The sequence below is a fragment of the Thamnophis sirtalis genome, unplaced genomic scaffold (assembly GCF_051295495.1).
Source record: "Thamnophis sirtalis isolate CommonGarterSnake01/CBP01778 unplaced genomic scaffold, rThaSir2_p1.2 scaffold_3, whole genome shotgun sequence".
In the NCBI taxonomy this organism is placed as follows: Eukaryota; Metazoa; Chordata; class Lepidosauria; order Squamata; family Natricidae; genus Thamnophis; species Thamnophis sirtalis.
Window position 1 is genome coordinate 21,698,970 of NW_028261383.1, and position 18,996 is coordinate 21,717,965.

An 18,996-nucleotide genomic window follows, 5' to 3' on the forward strand; every position below is an offset into this window, starting at 1 on the left:
TAAAAAGTAGCAAACAAGTGAACCGACAGCAAAGTTAAAACATCAAAGCATTAACAATCTAGTTTTGTTTTAATTTGTATAAGGTCCAGAATGGCTTTTTATTTACCAAAATCATTGTCTCTGATCTGTCCGGGATGAAATATCTTTGTTTGATTCTTACAAATAAAACTTTTTCTTAATATTTTCATTGAGAACAATAAAACAAGTATTGTGTTTTATTCCTCAAAATCATAAATCTTTGTTGTCGATCCATTTTCACCACAGTCCAGTCCAAATAGTTTTCCAGTTGGATATGGCAAGTCCATTTCCCAGCGACAACCAACTTCCCTTCAAAGTCCGGTTCATCACACATCAAATCTGTTCACTCCAAATTTGTAGAATCCACAATTCCTTCAGCCTTCTCCAACCAACCACCAGTTTCCAAACCAAATCCAACCAGTTTCCAAATGGTGAGGAATCTTTTAAGAAGTGGCTTTGCTCCCTATGGAAGCTTATTGGGAAGAGCTCAGGCTCACAAAAGAATTCATTTCTGGGCGCTCATAATCCCAAGCGCTTCCATCAGTTTTTCAGGTCATTTCCAGGCTCTTTTTGCTCCCTAAGCGAGCCTTTGCTGTGCTTTGGCGCATGATTGAGGGCCACGCACGCACCGGGACGGTGCCGCACAAAGCAGCTAGATGGGGAGGGTGTGTCTACCTACTTTGTGCGATATGTGTGTGTGTATTGGGTGGGGGCATGGATTGTTCGGCGCTGAGAGAGAAGCAGCTGCAGCAGCGGGAAAACGAGGCTTCTTCTTCAGCCTTCCAGTTGAGAAAACAGAAATAGTCGCCGGTTCTGTGGGCGTGGCTAGGTGGGAGGGCCTACGACTGAGTGTGCCTGAGTGCCCCCATCTAGCCACGCCCACAGAGCCTTTAGTTTTTAAAAAAAATTGAAATCCACCCCGTGACTGTTTCAGAAGAGGAAGTTCCTCTGGGCTTCTCGCCTGCTCCCATCCTTTCTAGCCATGAAGTTCTCGATGCTTTTAACTCTTTTAAACTCAGCCACTGAGGCCGCAATTGTACTGTTGGCTTTCCAGTTACAAATGCTGCCATCTCTTGATAGGAGGCCGAAAAACAGGGTAGAGTCTTGCTGTGTGGTGGTAACGAAGGGGCTTTGGGCAATTCCTATTATTGCTTAAAGACTTTGTCCTTGTTTGGATCTGAATGAGGAGGGCTAATCCCATCACCCTGAAGATCGTTTGTGTTGCAGATGAGATCTCTTTTGTCTTTCTGGGGTTATTAACAAAGGTGGGGGCTGCTTTCCAAGAGCATGTTTCTCCTTTTCTCATCCAGGGAGGTATCATATTCTGCCTTTTTAATATTTCCTTGATTTCATTTTTCTAGGAGAGGGTGGGTGCTATCTTTCTACACCCCGTTTGCATCAACAGAATTACATGTTCCCCAAGTTTAAAATGGAATTAGGCACAGGAGACATGGGACACCACAACAAAGCTCTATATCACAATGCCAACCTAACAAGCTCCAGTGTAGGAGAGCCCAAAACCGGATGAGTGAAAAGTGACTAACCCTACCAGATTCCTCTTGACACAGTGCATAAGGTTAGATATTGTATTCAGCGAATCCCAGCATCTAAGGGTGAAGGATGGTGGGTGTTGTAGTCCAATGACATCTGCAGCTCTTTCTTTCCTCATCTTCAATAGCTATGAATTTCCATTTAGAGGTCCAGATTAGCACATCTTTTTTTTTTTACCTGGATCTTTATTTTGGGTCTTTTGGCCTCCCCTTGAGTGGGTGACGGTTTTTTGCGGTCCCCGGTTGGGGGAACTTTGGCATCGCTCGGCCGCGCCTCCGTCGTCCCCTCCCTGCAGCTCTTCAGTGAAGGGGTTAAAGGCAGAGAACTTTTGCGCCCAGAGTGGAGGCAGGAAAAGGGGGAACCCAGTTTCCTTCCCCTCTCTGCTCTCCAGATGTCTCTTACGCCAAGTGCTGCGGGGATCCCTGCTCGAGGAGAGGTGCTCAAGGGCTGCCAGGTGGGCAAGGACGCTGCGAGTGGGGGAGGGGAAAGGAGGAGGAGGGGGATCCCCAGGTGCGGGAAGGGGAGGGGGGATTCCTTGGGGGAGGGAAGGAGAGCGAGCTGGGGTTTCCCCAGTTGCGCCCCTTCCCCTTCCCAGTCTCCGCCTTTCCTTGCAAGGTTTTCTGCTCCGTGGGAACTGCTGCGCCGCCGCTTCTCCTCCTCCTCCTCCTCCTCGGTTGCTGCTTCTGCGATCGGCTCTCTTTCACCCCCACCTTAAAATCCTCCCTCCATTCCACCCCCTCCTTCCCTGCAGCCCCATATTTGGTGCTGCCCTGCTCCCGGGGGAGGCCGCCTGATGTTGGAGAAGGTTGGCCACCCCCGTTCCCACGTTCCCCTGTGGCTGCTGGGGAGGATCCGCCTCCCGGGATCTGGAGGGGTGGAAGAGAATCTGGGCTCAGATGCTCCCTCCCAGGGCGTGAACCCTGCTACGAGGAGCCCCGTGGCATCTAAAGGTGGGCTTGCTTTGAGACGCATCACCTGAATCTGCCTCTGATCTGCCCAGATTCCCTTCCTGGTGACAGCTGCATCCCCGTTTCTCTCTTACCATGGGAGGGAATAGCCCTGTCTGCAAAGGTTTTCGATTTTAGTTTTAGTTCTTTTATGGGCTGTATAATCTACCCTGAAGAAAAAGCTCTACACTGTTCTTTACAAACAGCTTTGCAAAATGATCAAGAGTCTCCTGTGATATGTCTGTGTTGGGGGGGGGGAGGGAATACAAGGAGGTGGGTTTTTGGTTGGAAGAGGGGGAGGGGGAAAGGAGGGGGAGGGGGAATGGAGGGGAGAAGGGGGAAAGGAGGGGGAGGGGGAAAGAGGAGTTCCTTGAGGGAAAAAGGCGGGAAGATAAGGATAGGAGGAAGCTAGGGAGAAAAGGCCTGAGAGGGTAGGAAAAGAGGCTTAAGGGGGAAATTGAGAAAGAGGCCTGGGGAAAGGGAGAGGGAGTGAAGGGAATAGAGAGGACAGGAGAGGCTTTTGTGGGGCAAGCCTGAGGGAGAGAAGGGGATGGGACAGGAGAGGCTTCTGTCGGGCAAGCCTGAGGCAGAGAAGGGGATAGGATAAGAAGGGATATAGAAAGATAAAAGCATGTTAGGTCAAGGGACAGACCTGGGAGCTCTAATACCTGCCTGCAGAGCATTTTGGGAAAGAGAGACTGATGTGCACAAGAGGCAGGTTGGTTGAGCTCCAAAGAAGCTTCAGTTGTTGGAATAAAATGTCTTTCGGAAAGGTTCTGTTTATATTGTATTGTGATAACCATCCTAGTTATTCCATTGCAACCTTCTCTTTTCCATTTTCAGTTTTTCTCCAAATTTCATGTCTATATAAAGCACAGAATTTCTCTAAGTCTACACTTTCGCTTTCCCTTTCTCTAAAGATTTCTAAAAACATTTTAATATAATGTAGTTTTGAGCACTTTAGAACTTATTACCTTCAGCCTGGTGTATGGATGATGGTATTTTGATTGGTCTTTTTTAAAGAGGAGGGCAGTGGTCCATTTTTTCCCAAGTGCTTTGAAAGGATAAAGCACAGCTTAAATCAGGGATCCCAACCCCTGGTCCTTAGGCCGAGACTAGGCCAGTGACGTGCAGTCAGAGGAGACAGAGGAGGTAGAGCCTCACCACTGTGATTATGAAAAGAAAAAAAACGTAAAAGGAAAAAGGCTGAGGTAGTTGCTGCCAAAGTCACAGTGGATGACTCTGCTTAGTGCTTAATGGTTTAAAAAGGCCTCTTAAAAAGTGCCCTCTACAGGAGGCGGGAGAACCACGTGCCTCATTTAGTCTGACTTGATGATCACTCGAGCAGAGTTAACCAAGGGTTAAAAGCAGAAAAATTCCTTATGTAGATGAGGCACGTGGTTCTCTTGCCTCCTCCTATACAGGGTGTTTTTTTTAGAAGCTTTTTTAAACAGTTAAGCAGAGTCATCCATTGGAGACTCTGGCAGCAGCTAATCCAGCCTGACCTCAGCAGCCCTTGTGTTTTTCCTTTTATATTTTTACATTTTCATTATGGCAGGCAAGAGCAGAGTTGAAATCCTCTGTGATTGTGAAACAGCTGGAAAAGATATGTGGGTGGGAGGGAGATGGAGGAATTCAAAATTAATGTAATTTGTAAGTAATTGTAAGTAATTTGTGTATGTTTGTGTGCGTGTGTTTGTTTCTTCACTCAAACAAACTCACTCTAAATTTGAGAGAGAGTTTGTTTGAGAAGAGAGAGAAGTGGGTAGGAGAGGCAGGGAGGGCAGCCCGCCAGCTTTCTTTCTCTGTGTTGGGACAGCCCGCCAGCAGACGCGGGTCTTTTACCCGCCTCTGCTGGCGGACTGGCACTATCTTTTGCCCAGAGGCGGACAGCTCAGGTGGGCTGCAGCCTCTGGACAAAAGAAAGAAAGTAGTTTTTGCCCGCCCCGCCGCTATGTCCGACATAGAGGTGGGACGCCTCTATGTCGGACATAGAAAGAAAGCGGTTTTGCCCACCCCGCCGCTATGTTCGACATAGAGGTGAGACTCCTCTATGTCGGACATAGAAAGAAAGCGGCTTTTGCCCGCCCCGCCGCTATGTCCGCCATAGTGCCTCACCAGCCATAATCCTCACCGCACGTCACCGAATTATACATGTACTAACTATGCCGCGCATAACTTATGCACAATATTGGAAAAATAAAATATGCCATTTAAACTAGATATAATCAGAAAAAATGTTGGCCTTTGCGGAAGCAGATAGGCTCACTCTTGAACTTAAAAATAAAGGGGAATCAGAATATCTGGAACAGATTTTATGATTGGTATAGGACAAGTTGACAAGACCGGAACAAACTGTATATATCGTGATTGGACAGAAGGATAAACAATGTATAAAGTTGGCTAATAGTTAATGGTTGAGATCAGCTGTATATAATGTGAATGTATGTTCACTTCGACTTTGCGGTACTGCATTGTTTTAAATGTAAAAATAATAAAAATATACTCCCCCCCAAAAATCCTAACGATTACTGCAATCAACCAATGGAATAGCTTGCCTTCAGAAGTTTTGGGTGCTCCATCACTGGAAGCTTTCAAAAAGAGATTTGACGGCCACTTCTGAAATGGTAGAGCAGAGAGTTGGACTAGAGGACCTTTAAGGTCCCTTCCCACTCTATTATTCTATTATATATTGTATTCATCTTAATTACAGTGATTCTAGCCAATAATTGTTATACTAAGAATTTGTATTGACCCAAGTCAACAAGAGAATTTCATGGTTGAATGCAAATGTGAAGTTGGATCTTGGTAATCTTCAATATGTCAAACAAATCATAATTAATCTAATGTTATTTTAGCATTTTAGAATATTTCCTTTTTACCTTTAATGTATATAGTTTTCTTTTTTACATCTTCTGCAACCATTTTATAAACAATTTCTTTGAATCTTACAGGCAAAGAGGATGCCAATAAGAGAACTCCGGACAACTGAGAATAACAAGCAACGTTAAAAAGGAAAATCAATCAAGTCAGAAATCAAAACATTTCCATCTCCTTCAGAAACCCACAAAATTCTCCTTCTTCGCCAGCAGGTAATCAAGAAGAGATTTAGAACTGGAAAAAGTAGAGTATGCAGAACACAAGGATACATTACAGGTAGTCCTCGACTTATAAAAGTTCATTTAGTAACTATTCGAAGTGACAGTGGCACTGAAAAATCTGACATGACCATTTTTCACACTTATGACTTTTGCTGCAGCCCCATGGTCACGTGATCTATATTTGAATCCTTGGCAGCTAACTCACATTTATGACGATTGCCCTGTTCTAGGGTCACGTGATCCCCTTTTGCAGGTCCACAGATGTGGCTATTGTGGGCAAAGTGCATATTTCAAATCACAACTGAGTGTGCATGAAATGATCCACATTGAAGAAAAGCAATATTAATGTGGCCAAAGTTTTAGTCAGAACTGCTCCTTGTGGTTGGTTCATGGAAGGACCCACATAGGGAAGGAGCCCTACATGTGCTCCCAACGATGTGAGCTTGGCATTAGAGAACACACAAGGGAGAATCCTGATTGTGAGAAAAGTTTCAGTTTGAACTCCAGCCTGGTAATATATTAGAGGATGCACACAAAAAAGAAATCATATGAATGTCCTGATTGCAGGAAATGTTTCAGCAAGAATTCCAACCTGTTGAGACACCAGGGGACTCACACAGGAGAAAAACCCTTTGAATGTCCTGACTGTGGGAAAGGTTTCAGTCACACTTCCGACCTAGTGATACATCAGAGGACTCACACAGGAGAGAAATCCTTTGAATGTCCTGACAGTGGTAAAGGTTTCAGCAAGAATTCCCACCTAGTGATACACCAGAGGACTCACACAGGAGAGAAACCCTTTGAACGTCCTGGCTATGGGAAAGTTTTCAGTCAGAATTCCCACCTAGTGAAACACCAAAGGACTCATACAGGAGAGAAACCCTTTGAATGTCCTGACTGTGGGAAAGGTTTCAGTAAGAGGTCCAACCTGGTGATACACCAGAGGACTCACACAGGAGAGAAACCCTTTGAATGTCCTCACTGTGGGAAAGGTTTCAGTAAGAGGTCCAACCTGGTGATACACCAGAGGACTCACACAGGAGAGAAACCCTTTGAATGTCCTGACTGTGGGAAAAGTTTCAGCACCAAATCCCACCTAGTGATACACCAGAGGACTCACACAGGAGAAAAACCCTTTGACTGTCCTGACTGTGAGAAAGGTTTCAATCAGAATTCCGACCTAGTGATACACCAGAGGACTCACACAGGAGAGAAACCCTTTGAATGTCCTGATTGTGGGAATGGTTTCAGTCAGAATTCCGACCTAGTGATACACCAGAGGACTCACACAGGAGAGAAACCCTTTGAATGTCCTGACTGTGCGAAAGGTTTCAGTCAGAATTCTCACCTGAAGACACACCAGAGGACTCACACAGGAGAGAAAGCCTTTGAATGTCCTGACTGTGGGAAAGTTTTCAGTCAGAATTCTCACCTGAAAACACACAAGAGGACTCACACAGGAGAGAAACCTTTCAAATGTCATCACTGTGGGAAATGTTTCAGTCACAAGTCTAGCTTGTTGATACACCAGAGGACTCACACAGGAGAGAAACCGTACGAGTGTCCGGTTTGTGGGAAAAGTTTCAGTCACAATTCCGACCTGGTGGTACATCAGAGGACTCACACAGGAGAGAAACCTTTTGAATGTCCTGACTGTGGGAAAGGTTTCAGTAACAGGTCCAACCTGGTGATACACCAGAGGACTCACACAGGAGAGAAACCCTTTGAATGTCCTGTTTGTGGGAAAACTTTCAGTCACAATTCCCACCTGGTGGTACACCAGAGGACTCACACGGGAGAGAAACCCTTTGAATGTCCTGACTGTGGGAAATGTTTCAGTCACAAGTCCAGCCTGTTGATACACCAGAGGACTCACACAGGAGAGAAACCGTAGGAGTCTCCGATTTGTGGGACAAGTTTCAGTTCCAATTTCTGCTGGGTACAATACCAGAGGACTCTGGAGAGAAGAGAGAAATTATATCCTTGTCCATATTGTGGGGAATGTTTCGTTACAAAATTCTACTTCATGAGTCACCAGAGAACTCATATAGGAGCGAAACCGTATGAATGTCCTGTTTGTGGCAAAGGTTCCACTCAGAATTCTAGCTTGAGGAAACATCAGCAGTCTCACACCGGAGAGAAACCCTTTGAATGTCTTGACTGTGGAAAAGGTTTCATTACAAAATTACAGCTCACAAATCACCAGATAATACACACATAGGCTCCCTACATGGTGTGACTGCTTTATGGAAACAACCATTATTTTGACCGGGATTCATCCGTAGGCCATGCAGTGAACTTGTGGAAGCAGCTGTCGTTTTGCCATGGCTGCCTGTGTCAATATGGTGCCTGCTTCTTGGTCACTGGGAATGGGACAAATTCTTCTCTTTTGCTACCTTAACACTTTGTAGACTGTGTTAAGGAATTGTGGGTGCAATGAAAATGGTGTCTGCCTCTGGGAGATCTCCAAAAGGGCAGGCCATGTATCCCTGGGGTGCATGATGAGTGGACAAGTACCTCTTGGCCAGCATTGTGCTGCAGTTGCCAATAACAGCCAATGTAGTCCTAGGTTGCATCAAGAGAGGAATAATGTCAAGACAACAAGAAAATATAGAAATGCTTTACGCAATATCGCACTTAGAATACATAGTTGAGTGCTGGTCATAAAAACGTTGAGACACTGGAAAATGTGCACAGAAGAGCAACCAAGAGGGACAAGATAGCTGTTTTCAAGGACTTATGCATCTGACCCAAAGAAGAGCAGATTGGCTTATTCTCTAGGGCACCAGATGGTGGGATAAGTAATTGGGGGAAGCTATTTAAAATGAGGCCCAACCTAGAAGATATGTATATGTATTTTGTCACAGCAATTAATAGTGGAATAGTTTGCCTCCCGGTTTTGTGGGTCACTGGAGGTTTTCAAGAGTAGACTGGATGACCGTTTGAGAGGGAAGTGTCCTGCCTTGAAGAGCAGGTTGCACCAGAAGACCTCCGAGGTCCCTTCCAAGCCTATAATGCAATTTTTCCATGAATTTAGAGGCAGTTTAGAAGATAGGTAAGAGCAGCCACATGAACTTGCTTCTTGTGGCATTTTTTTTGGGAAAAAATATTCATAAAATTAATATAAATAAAACTCCAAAAACCCCCACAAAGCTTTAAAAGCAAAGCAAGAATAGACACGTTTTAAAAGAAAGCAAAAAAATGTGCAAAAACAGATTTACATATACTATCCCCTCCACTTGAGCATTCATACGTATGTTGTTGGAGCAATATTAGTTACTTCCCCTTGTGAAGCAGGCCAAAATTTATAAAGTTCTACCTCTATTTACAAACAATTTGACTTTTATCAATCTACTACACAGAGAGGCAAAGTGGTTAAAAGGTGAATAATCAGCAAAGTTAAAATTGCATTAACAATTTAGTTTTGCATTTAATTTGTATAAAGTCCAGAATGGCTTTTTATTTACCATAATCATTGTCTGTTATCTGTCCGGGATGAAATATCTTTGTTTGATTCTTACTAATAAAACTTTCTCTTAATATTTTCATTGAGAACAATAAAACAAGTATTGTGTTTTATTCCTCAAAATCATAAAGCTCTGTTGTCGATCCATTTTCACCACAGACCAGTCCAAATAGTTTTCCAGTTGGATATGGCAAGTCCATTTCCCAGCGACAACCAACCTCAAAGTCTCGTTCCTCACACATGGAATCTGTTCATGCCAAATCTGTAGAATCTCCTTCAGCCTTCTCCAGCCAACCAGCAGTTTCCAAACCATGGTGAGGAATCTTTTAAGAAGTGGCTGTGCTCCCTATGGGAGCTTCTTGGGAAGAGCTCATGTTTACAAGGGGATTCATTTTTGTGCGCTCATAATCCGAAACGCTTCCATCAGTTTTTCAGGTCATTTCCAGGCTCCATTTTTGTGCTGTTTTTGTTTGTTTTGGGGGTTTTTTTTAGGCAGTTCCTGGGGTGTATTTTGGCCCATTTTTCAGGCCATTTACGGGCTGTTTGGGGGCTTTCTTTTGACTGTTTTTGGCGATTTTTCAGGCCCTTTTGGGGCATTTTCTGGGCTGTGTTCAGGCAGTAATTTGGACTGTATTATGGGATGTTTGTGGGCAATTTTTGACCGGTTTTGGGATTGTTTTTAGGCAGTTTCTAGAGTGTTTTGGGGTCATTTTCAGGCCATTTACAGGCGGCTTTGGGCCATTTGGGGGGCTACTTTTTGGGCAATATTTGGACAATTTCTAGGCCATTTACCAGCCCATTTTTGGGCCATTTTTAGACTGTTGTCAGATTGTATTTAAGGTGATATTTGGGGATTTTTTTTTGCTGTTTTGTGGCTGTTCATAGCCATTTTGTGGGCTGTATTTTGAGACCTTTTTGGCCGTTTTCTAGGCTTTTTCCAGGCTGTTTTCTGGGGTGGGTTTTGGCTCTTTTTCAGCCTGTTTCTGGGAGGTTTTTTGGGACGTTTGTGGCCATTTTTAGACGTTTTCAGGGCTGTTGTTTGGACCATTGTTTTGCCATTTCAGGGCCATTTTTCAGGCTCTTTCTCAGAGGGTTTTTTGGGGTGTTCTTAGCTGTTTTTCAGGCCCAAAAATGTGTGCGGCTGGGACCAGCCAATGGTGGGATTAGCCGATTCACTGAACCGGGCAGAATTTTAACAACTAGCTTGCCCGAACGGATCCGAATTGGCTGAATCCCACCTCTGCCCAGAAGCCACCCTGGACTCAATGGGATCTGATGAGCTCACCTAGGCACTGGTCACTGCCATGCCAGAGGTGGGCTGCCCTGCTGAGTGGGCATCCATTGGTGTCTTCAACTCCCCATGCTGCCAGGACCAACGTCGCAGAAATGGCCTCACCAAACCGATCCCAAAGCAGCACCATTGTTTGACTGCCACCCCCACCGCCCATCATCATCACCTTCAGACAGGGACCTCTCCCGCAACCGTGTCAAATAGCTGTCAGACAGATTCGATGTCACTAGCAGGGTCCCAAACCACCAGCTGCCAATGAACTCCATCACCATTCTCCGGTGGGTCCCATCTCTTGTCCTGCATCCTGGACTGATGTAACGTGGGCCAGCTGTAGATGTCCGAGGGCTTCACACTCCTTGGGGCATATATCTAACTGGGAAGCCCCATCGTCCTGCGCTGGAAAGACTGCCACTAGGGACAGGTCCACCTCCACTCCGGCAGTGGCTTCCATCACTGTTCCCTCAGCATTTCCCATGATACTCCCCTGCCTTCTTATGTCCTGCAAGGAACAGGTAGGCAAACAGCTGGAGACAAGGAGGGGGGAAGGATGGAACACTGACTTACAGACATGTTCCAAGCCTCCCGCACCAGAAAACAGCAAGTGACATAGTTCTTCGCATGAGATGTGTTTTAATGCAGGCTTGAAAACTCAGCACAAAGTAACTGCAAAGTTATCGCTAGATGCTACTGCTTCACAACCGGTTTTAACAGCCCTGTATGCCCCTCTCCTCCCTAGCAGCTTCTGGATGCTGAGAATGGCAGACCTCCTCTTTCCTCTGCGTCTTGGAATAATTTATATGTAATCCTTGGTTTCATCCCTTGTAATATAAACTCAGATATCTCCATCTGCCATTGTCCAAATGGAATATCACTTACAATTATTTGTAAAGTCTAAAACAGAAAATGTATTTTTGGTAATTAGGGTGCTGGAGGTTAAAATGTAGAAAGAATGGTTATAGGAATTGGGCATGTCTAGTCTAATGAGAAGGACTAGCGGAGACATGACAACAGTGTTCCAATATTTGAGGGGCTCCCATGAAGACAAAGAGGACCATTTATTCTCCAAAGTACCAAAAGAAACGATGGATGGAAACTAAACAAAGAGAGATGCAACCTATAACTAAAAAGAAAATTCCAAGGAGAATGGTGGTCTTATTTACAGATACAATCAAGGTTTGCACAGGATAGAAAGAAGGAAGATATTACCAAAAATTACACATTATTAGATAAACCTTTGATACAGACAGAAAACAGGTTGATCAAAGTGTTATATAGATTTTTGTTGGAACATAAGCTGGAGGAGGAGCATGTCTAAGAAACTATGGTCGCCTGGGTGAAAAAAATTGATTATAATGTGGAATTGGCTAAGTGGGAAAAACTTTGGATACTTAATCGGAAACTAACATTGGCTACGTCGTATAAAGAAAAAATTTATATGATGTTCTACAGATGGCATCTCCCCCCAACACGTTTTTTTTAGAGGCTTTTTTGAACAGTTAAGCAGAGTCATCCATTGGGGAATCTGGAAGCAGCTAACCCAGCCTGACCGCAGCAGCTCTTGCCTTTTTCCTTTTATATTTTTACATTTTCATCATGGCAGACAAGAGCAGAGTTGAAATCCTCTTCGATTGTGAAACAGCTGGAAAAGGTATATGGAGGGAGGGGGAGGAATTCAAAATTAATGTAAATTGTAAATAATTTATGTGTGCGTGTTTGTGTGTGCGTGTGTTTGTTTCTTCACTCAATTTGAGAGAGAGTGTTTGAGAGGAGAGGGAAAGGGGAAGGTGCGGCAGGGAGGGCAGGCCGCCAGCTTTCTTTCTCTGTTTCAAGGAAGCCCGCCAGCAGGCGGGTGTTTTGCCTGCCTCTGCTGGCGGGCTGGCACTTTCTTTCATTTGCCTATAGGCGGGCAGCAGACTCTGGGCAAAAGAAAGAAAGCGATTTTTGCCTGCCCCACCACTATGTCCGATATAGAGGCGTCCCGCCTCTATGTCGGAAATAGAAAGAAAGCGGCTTTCCCCCCCCCCCCCCCCCGGCCTGGCCACAATGTCTGACATAGTGCCTCACCAGCCATAAACCTCACTGCACGTCACTGAATTATACATGTATTAACTGCGTCTCGCATAACTTAAGTACAATATTGGGGGAAAATGTGGGTGCTCCATCACTGTAAGCTTTCAAAAAGAGATTTGACGGCCACTTCTGAAATGGTAGAGGGTTGGACTAGAAGACCTTTAAGCTCCCTTCCCACTCTATGATTCTATTATAAATTGTATTCATCTTAATTACAGCAATTCTAGCCAATAATTGCTATTCTAAAAATTTGTATTGGCCCAAGTCAACAAGAGAATTTCATGGTAGAATGCAAATGTGAACTTGGATCTCCGTAATCTTCAATGTGTGAAATAAATCATAATTAATCTAAGATTATTTTAGCATTGTGGAATATTTCCTTTTTACCTTTAATGTATATAGTTTTCTTTTTTACATTTTCTGCAACCATTTTATAAACAATTTCTTTGAATCTTACAGGCAAAGCAGATGCCAATAAGAGAACTCCGGACAACTGAGAATAACAAGGAACGTTAAAAAGGAAAATCAATCAAGCCAGAAATCAAAACATTTCCGTTTCCTTCAGAAACCCACAAAATTCTCCTTCTTCCCCAGCAGGTAATCAAGAAGATATTTTGAACTGGAAAAATTAGAGTATGCAGAACACAAGGATACATTACAGGCAGTCCTTGACTTACAACACTTCATTTAGTAACTATTCAAAGTGACAGTGGCACTGAAAAACCTGACTTAAGACCATTTTTCACACTTACGACTATTGCTGCAGCCCCATGGTCACGTGATCTATATTTGAATTCCTGGCACCTATCTCACATTTATGATGTTTGCCCTATTCTAGGGTCACGTGATCCCCTTTTTCAGGTTCACAGATGTGGCTATTGTGAGCAAAATGTGTATTTCAAATCATAACTGAGTGTGCACGAAATGATCCACATTGGAAAAAAACAATATTAATGTGGCCAAAGATTTAGTCAGAACTCCTCCTTGTGGTTGGTTCATGGAAGGACCCACATAGGGGAGGAGCCCTACATGTGCTCCCAATGAAGTGAGCTTGGCAACTTGGTGATACATTAGAGAACACACCAGGGAGAATCCTGATTGTGAGAAAAGTTTCAATCTGAACACCAGCCTGGTAATATATTAGAGGATGCACACAAAAAATAAATCATATGAATGTCCAGATTGCGGGAAAGGTTTCAGTCAGAATTCCGACCTAGTGATACACCAGAGGACTCACACAGGAGAGAAACCCTTTGAATGCCCTGTTTGTGGGAAAAGTTTCAGCAACAATTCCAACCTGGTGACACACCAGAGGACTCACACAGGAGAGAAACCCTTTGAATGTCCTGAGTGTGAGAAAGGTTTCAGTCAGAATTCCAGCCTAGTAATACACCAGAGGACTCACACAGGAGAGAAACCCTTTGAATGTCCTGACTGTGGGAAAGGTTTCAGTAAGAAGTCCAACCTGGTGATACACCAGAGGACTCACAAAAGAGAGAAACCCTTTGAATGTCTTGTTTGTGGGAAAAGTTTCGGTCACAATTCCCACTTGGTGGTACACCAATTGCTTCACACAGGAGAGAAACCTTTTGAATGTCCTGAGTGTGGGAAAAGGTTCAGCAGCAATTCCCAGCTAGTGATACACCAGAGGACTCACACAGGAGACAAACCCTTTGAATGTCCTGCCTGTGGGAAAGGTTTCAGTCAGAAGTCCCACCTGTTGAGACACCAGAGGACTCACACAGGAGAGAAACCCTTTGAATGTCCTGTTTGTGGGAAAAGTTTCGGTCACAATTCCCACTTGGTGGTACACCAGCGGCTTCACACAGGAGAGAAACCCTTTGAATGTCCTGACTGTGGGAAAGGTTTCAGTCAGAATTCCGACCTAGTGATACACCAGAGGACTCACACAGGAGAGAAACCCTTTGAATGTCCTGACTGTGGGAAAGGTTTCAGTCGGAATGCCAATCTAGTGATACACCAGAGGACACACACAGGAGAAAAACCCTTTGAATGTCCTGGCTGTGGGAAAGGTTTCAGTCAGAATTCCGACCTAGTGATACACCAGAGGACTCACACAGGAGAGAAACCCTTTGAATGTCCTGACTGTGGGAAGTGTTTCAGTCAGAAGTCCCACCTGTTGAGACACCAGAGGACTCACACAGGAGAGAAACCCTTTGAATGTCCTGACTGTGGGAAAGGTTTCAGTCACAAGTCCACCCTGTTGAGACACCAGAGGACTCACACAGGAGAGAAACCCTTTGAATGTCCTGACTGTGGGAAAGGTTTCAGTCAGAATTCCCACCTAGTGATACACCAGAGGACTCACACAGGAGAGAAACCCTTTGAATGTCCTGACTGTGGGAAAGCTTTCAGTCAGAATTCTCAACTGAAGACACACCAGAGGACTCACACAGGAGAGAAACCTTTCGAATGTCCTGACTGTGGGAAAAGTTTCAGTCAGAATTCCGACCTAGTGACACACCAGAGGACTCACACAGGAGAGAAACCCTTTGAATGTCCTGACTGTGGGAAAGGTTTCAGTCAGAATTCCCACCTAGTGATACACCAGAGGACTCACACAGGAGAGAAACCCTTTGAATGTCCTGACTGTGGGAAAGCTTTCAGTCAGAATTCTCAACTGAAGACACACCAGAGGACTCACACAGGAGAGAAACCTTTCGAATGTCCTGACTGTGGGAAAAGTTTCAGTCAGAATTCCGACCTAGTGACACACCAGAGGACTCACACAGGAGAGAAACCTTTTGAATGTCCTCACTGTGGGAAATGTTTCAGTCACAAGTCCAGCTTGTTGATACACCAGAGGACTCACACGGGAGAGAAACCCTTTGAATGTCCTGTTTGTGGAAAACGTTTCAGTCACAATTCCCACCTGGTGGTACACCAGAGGACTCACACGGAAGAGAAACCCTTTGAATGTCCTGACTGTGGGAAAAGTTTCAGTCACAATTCCGACCTGGTGGTACATCAGAGGACTCACACAGGAGAAAAACACTTTGAATGTCCTGGCTGTGGGAAAGGTTTCAGTCACAAGTTCAGCTTATTGACACACCAGAGGACTCACACAGGAGAGAAACCTTTTGAATGTCCTGTTTGTGGAAAAAGTTTCAGTTATAATTCCCACCTGGTGGTACACCAAATGACTCACACAGGAGAGAAACCCTTTGAATGTCCTGACTGTGGGAAAAGTTTCAGTCGGAATGCCAACCTAGTGATACACCAGAGGACTCACACAGGAGAGAAACCCTTTGAATGTCCTGAGTGTGGGAAAAGTTTCAGTCACAATTCCGACCTGGTGGTACATCAGAGGACTCACACAGGAGAGAAACCTTTTGAATGTCGTGACTGTGGGAAAAGTTTCAGTAACAGGTCCAACCTGGTGACACACCAGAGGACTCACACGGGAGAGAAACCCTTTGAATGTCCTGACTGTGGGAAATGTTTCAGTCACAAGTCCAGCCTGTTGATACACCAGAGGACTCACACAGGAGAGAAACCATAGGAGTGTCCGATTTGTGGGACAAGTTTCAGTTCCAATTTCTGCCAGGTACAAGACTTGAGGACTCACACAGGAGAGAAATCATATCCTTGTCTGCTGCTTTTTCACGCTTCTGATGGGCCGCTTATGCTTGTAGCCGAATGAGAAGAAAGACACCGGACAAATCCTTCTTGTGATAAGCTCTGGCCCCGAGCAATTCCCGGGAGGCTTTTTTATTAGTCCCAAACAAAGGAAAGGTGTATACAAATTACATCAACAGGCACATGACTAAATAATCCAATAATAATAATGCTGCGTGGCAAAAAGCTTCGTCTCTGGGCAAAAGAGGAGAGGTGAGTGAAAAGGGGGGCTGCTTCGTCCCTGGGCAGGAGAAGAGAGATAAGGAATAGGGAGGGGGGAGTGGAGGAAAGTGAGCAGCTCGCATTCCTGCCTTTGAAATGCTAACTGCTAGATAGATGCTGGTACAGAAAGGCGCGCTAATTAATAGGAAGACTTACGTATTGCTAACAAGAATGTTTTTGTTAGCATCCATCTCTGGGCCTGTGTTTTCCAGACAGCCTTAGCCGCCCTATACACAGAAGTGGTAATGGATCTCAACATCTCCTCATTTTTGTTTTAAAATGAGAAGGAGGAAAGCAAACATATCAAAATGCAGATTCTTCATCATCACTGGTTATAGCAAACACCTTTACAAACAAATTGTTGTCCAACTCATGGTCGTTCTCAGCGTCCAGAAGGGACTTAGTTTCGTGGATAAGCACGTTCTTCCTAGCTGAGGAAAAAAGGCCTTTGAATAGCTGAAAAAGGGAGGGTAGGCATTGAATGCAGCAGCAAAGTGACACAAGCACTACTATAATACATATAATGGAGGAAAAAATGCTTCTTAACCAGGAGCCATCTGGTAGCCAGGACCACAGACCATCCCACCAGGCCGGCAGGACGTCTTCTCGAATCTGGGAAGCCAACTCCTTTAAGGAACTGATTTGATGCTTAACCAATTGAGAGGTGTGTGACAGGTTAAAACAACACATGTTTTTGACAGATTCACAGCCTAGATGATGTACCAGTAACAGAAAATCAATGGCAGCACGATTGTCTAAGACAGCATGTCTGATCTCTGCCTGTTCCATATTCAACGCAGCTATGGCTGCAGATGTGATGTTTATAGTTTTTGCAAGGGAACAGGCAATGCGATGGGCTGTCCTGTGGTTATGCATTGCTAATGCCGGAACACCAACTATAGAGATAGCAAGGGAAAGATATTCAGCCTCGTTAAAAAGATTAATTGAGCTGTCACATGTTTCATCAAGGACTACCAACCTCCGTGGTCGTGGAGTGAGGTCCTGTTTGGTTGGTAGAACCGTAGTGAGACGACTCAGGCAGCAACGTGTATCTGATAGATTAGCAGGTATGTAATTAAAAGTTTTCTGACCACATGTGAAAAACCAACCAGCAGGAAGCAGAACGTGAGCCCAGTTGTAGGAAATGTTCTCATAGGTGGAACAGTTGGCAGGAAAGATTCCCGTGGGCATACAGGATTGTGTGAGAGAAGCAGTACAATTTTGAATGTGTGCACATGTAACGTTGGGTCCACTAGCTACAAAGGGTGTGGTGAGAGACATGGCATCAGCTGGGAGCCGTCTTGTGACAGGGCCCCACACTATAGAGTCACCGTAATTAACTTCCTCTCTTTTTTTAAACATTGCTAGCTGGGTGTCTTTTAAAATAACAGAAAGAGGCGTGCAAACTGGTATTAAACAATTCCCTAATAACATGTTCAGGTCCACAGCTTTGCTTAAGCAAAAATTGGATACGTTTGCCTGTTCTGCCAAACGCATCCACAGGTTGTATGTCATTCGAGTGTGCAGATCGTGAGAAGCAGCTGACCTTTTCACCCTGTGTGTGAGAGATCTAGTAGGCACATGTAATGGTTCCTGTAACTTGTAAGAGGCACGATGGGAAATTTCACAGCGTATTAAAAATGCAAGCAATACTAAAACTATGCCACACAGTGAAAAAAGCTTTACGCAATATCGCACTTAGAATACATAGTTGAGTGCTGGTCACCATGATATAAAAATGTTGAGATACTGGAAAATATGCACAGAAGAGCAACCAAGAGGGACAAGATAGCTATCTTCAAGTACTTATGTATCTGACACAAAGAAGAGCAGTTTGACTTATTCTCTAGGGCACCAGATGGTGGGATAAGTAATTGGGGGAAGCTATTTAAAATGAGGCCCAACCTAGAAGATATGTATATGTATTTTGTCAGAGCAATTAATCAGTGGAATAGTTTGCCTCCCGGTTTTGTGGGTCACTGGATGTTTTCAAGAGTGGACTGGGATTGATGCCTGTCCGAGAAGAAAGTGAAGTCATATTCCTCTGCGTGAAAGTGAAGTCATATTCCTCTGAGCCAAGGTGGCGCAGTGGTTAAATGCAGCACTGCAGGCTACTGCTAGATCAGCAGGTCAGCGGTTCAAATCTCACCGGCTCAGGGTTGACTCAGCCTTCCATCCTTCCGAGGTGGGTAAAATGAGGACCCAGATTGTTGGGGGCAATATGCTGACTCTCTGTAAACCGCTTAGAGAGGCCTGAAAGGCCTATGAAGCGGTATATAAGTCCACTGCTATTGCTATTGCTATTTCTCGCCAAATATCGCTCAATTCAAAATCATCCATAATGTCAAAGAAAGATTTGGGTAACTTTGCTCGCATCTTGGTATTTAGGCGGGAAATCTTCTTATCTCTCTTAGTGTCTATCACTCCCTTCCAGTCACCCAATAGTGAAGAGCAGGTTGGACCAGAAGACCTCCGAGGTCCCTTCCAAGCCTATAATGCAATGTTTCCATGAATTTGGAGGCAGTTTAGAAGATAGGTAAAGAGCAGCCACATGAACTTCCTTGCGGATTTTTTTGGGGGGAAAATTATTCAGAAAATTAATATAAATAAAACTCCAAAAAAAAAACCCCCACAAAGCTTTAAAAACAAAGCAAGAATAGACACAACATTTAAAAAGAAAGCAAAAAAAAA

General features: G+C 44.5%; 2 protein-coding genes across 2 annotated transcripts in view; both read left to right on the forward strand.

Annotated features, from left to right (window-relative positions):
- The window catches only part of LOC148047513 (uncharacterized), a 28,051-nt gene extending 10,305 nt beyond the window's left edge, over nt 1-17,746 (forward strand). The window contains exon 3 of the mRNA XM_087711425.1: nt 12,904-17,746. Within this exon, the coding sequence (XP_087567551.1) occupies nt 13,592-15,967 (2,376 nt within the window). The 5' untranslated portion in view covers nt 12,904-13,591 and the 3' untranslated portion in view covers nt 15,968-17,746. The remainder of the gene's footprint in view (nt 1-12,903) is intronic.
- On the forward strand, nt 6,087-7,641 carry LOC148047515 (uncharacterized). Its single transcript, XM_087711530.1, has one exon. The coding sequence runs from the start codon at nt 6,144-6,146 to the stop codon at nt 7,509-7,511; it is 1,368 nt and encodes a 455-aa protein (XP_087567656.1). The 5' UTR covers nt 6,087-6,143; the 3' UTR covers nt 7,512-7,641.
- Nucleotides 17,747-18,996: the final 1,250 nt, after the last annotated feature.

Excerpts from the sequence above, each read along its gene's own strand:
- LOC148047515 (XM_087711530.1), top strand. The coding sequence starts at position 6,144 with ATGCACACAAAAAAGAAATCATATGAATGTCCTGATTGCAGGAAATGT.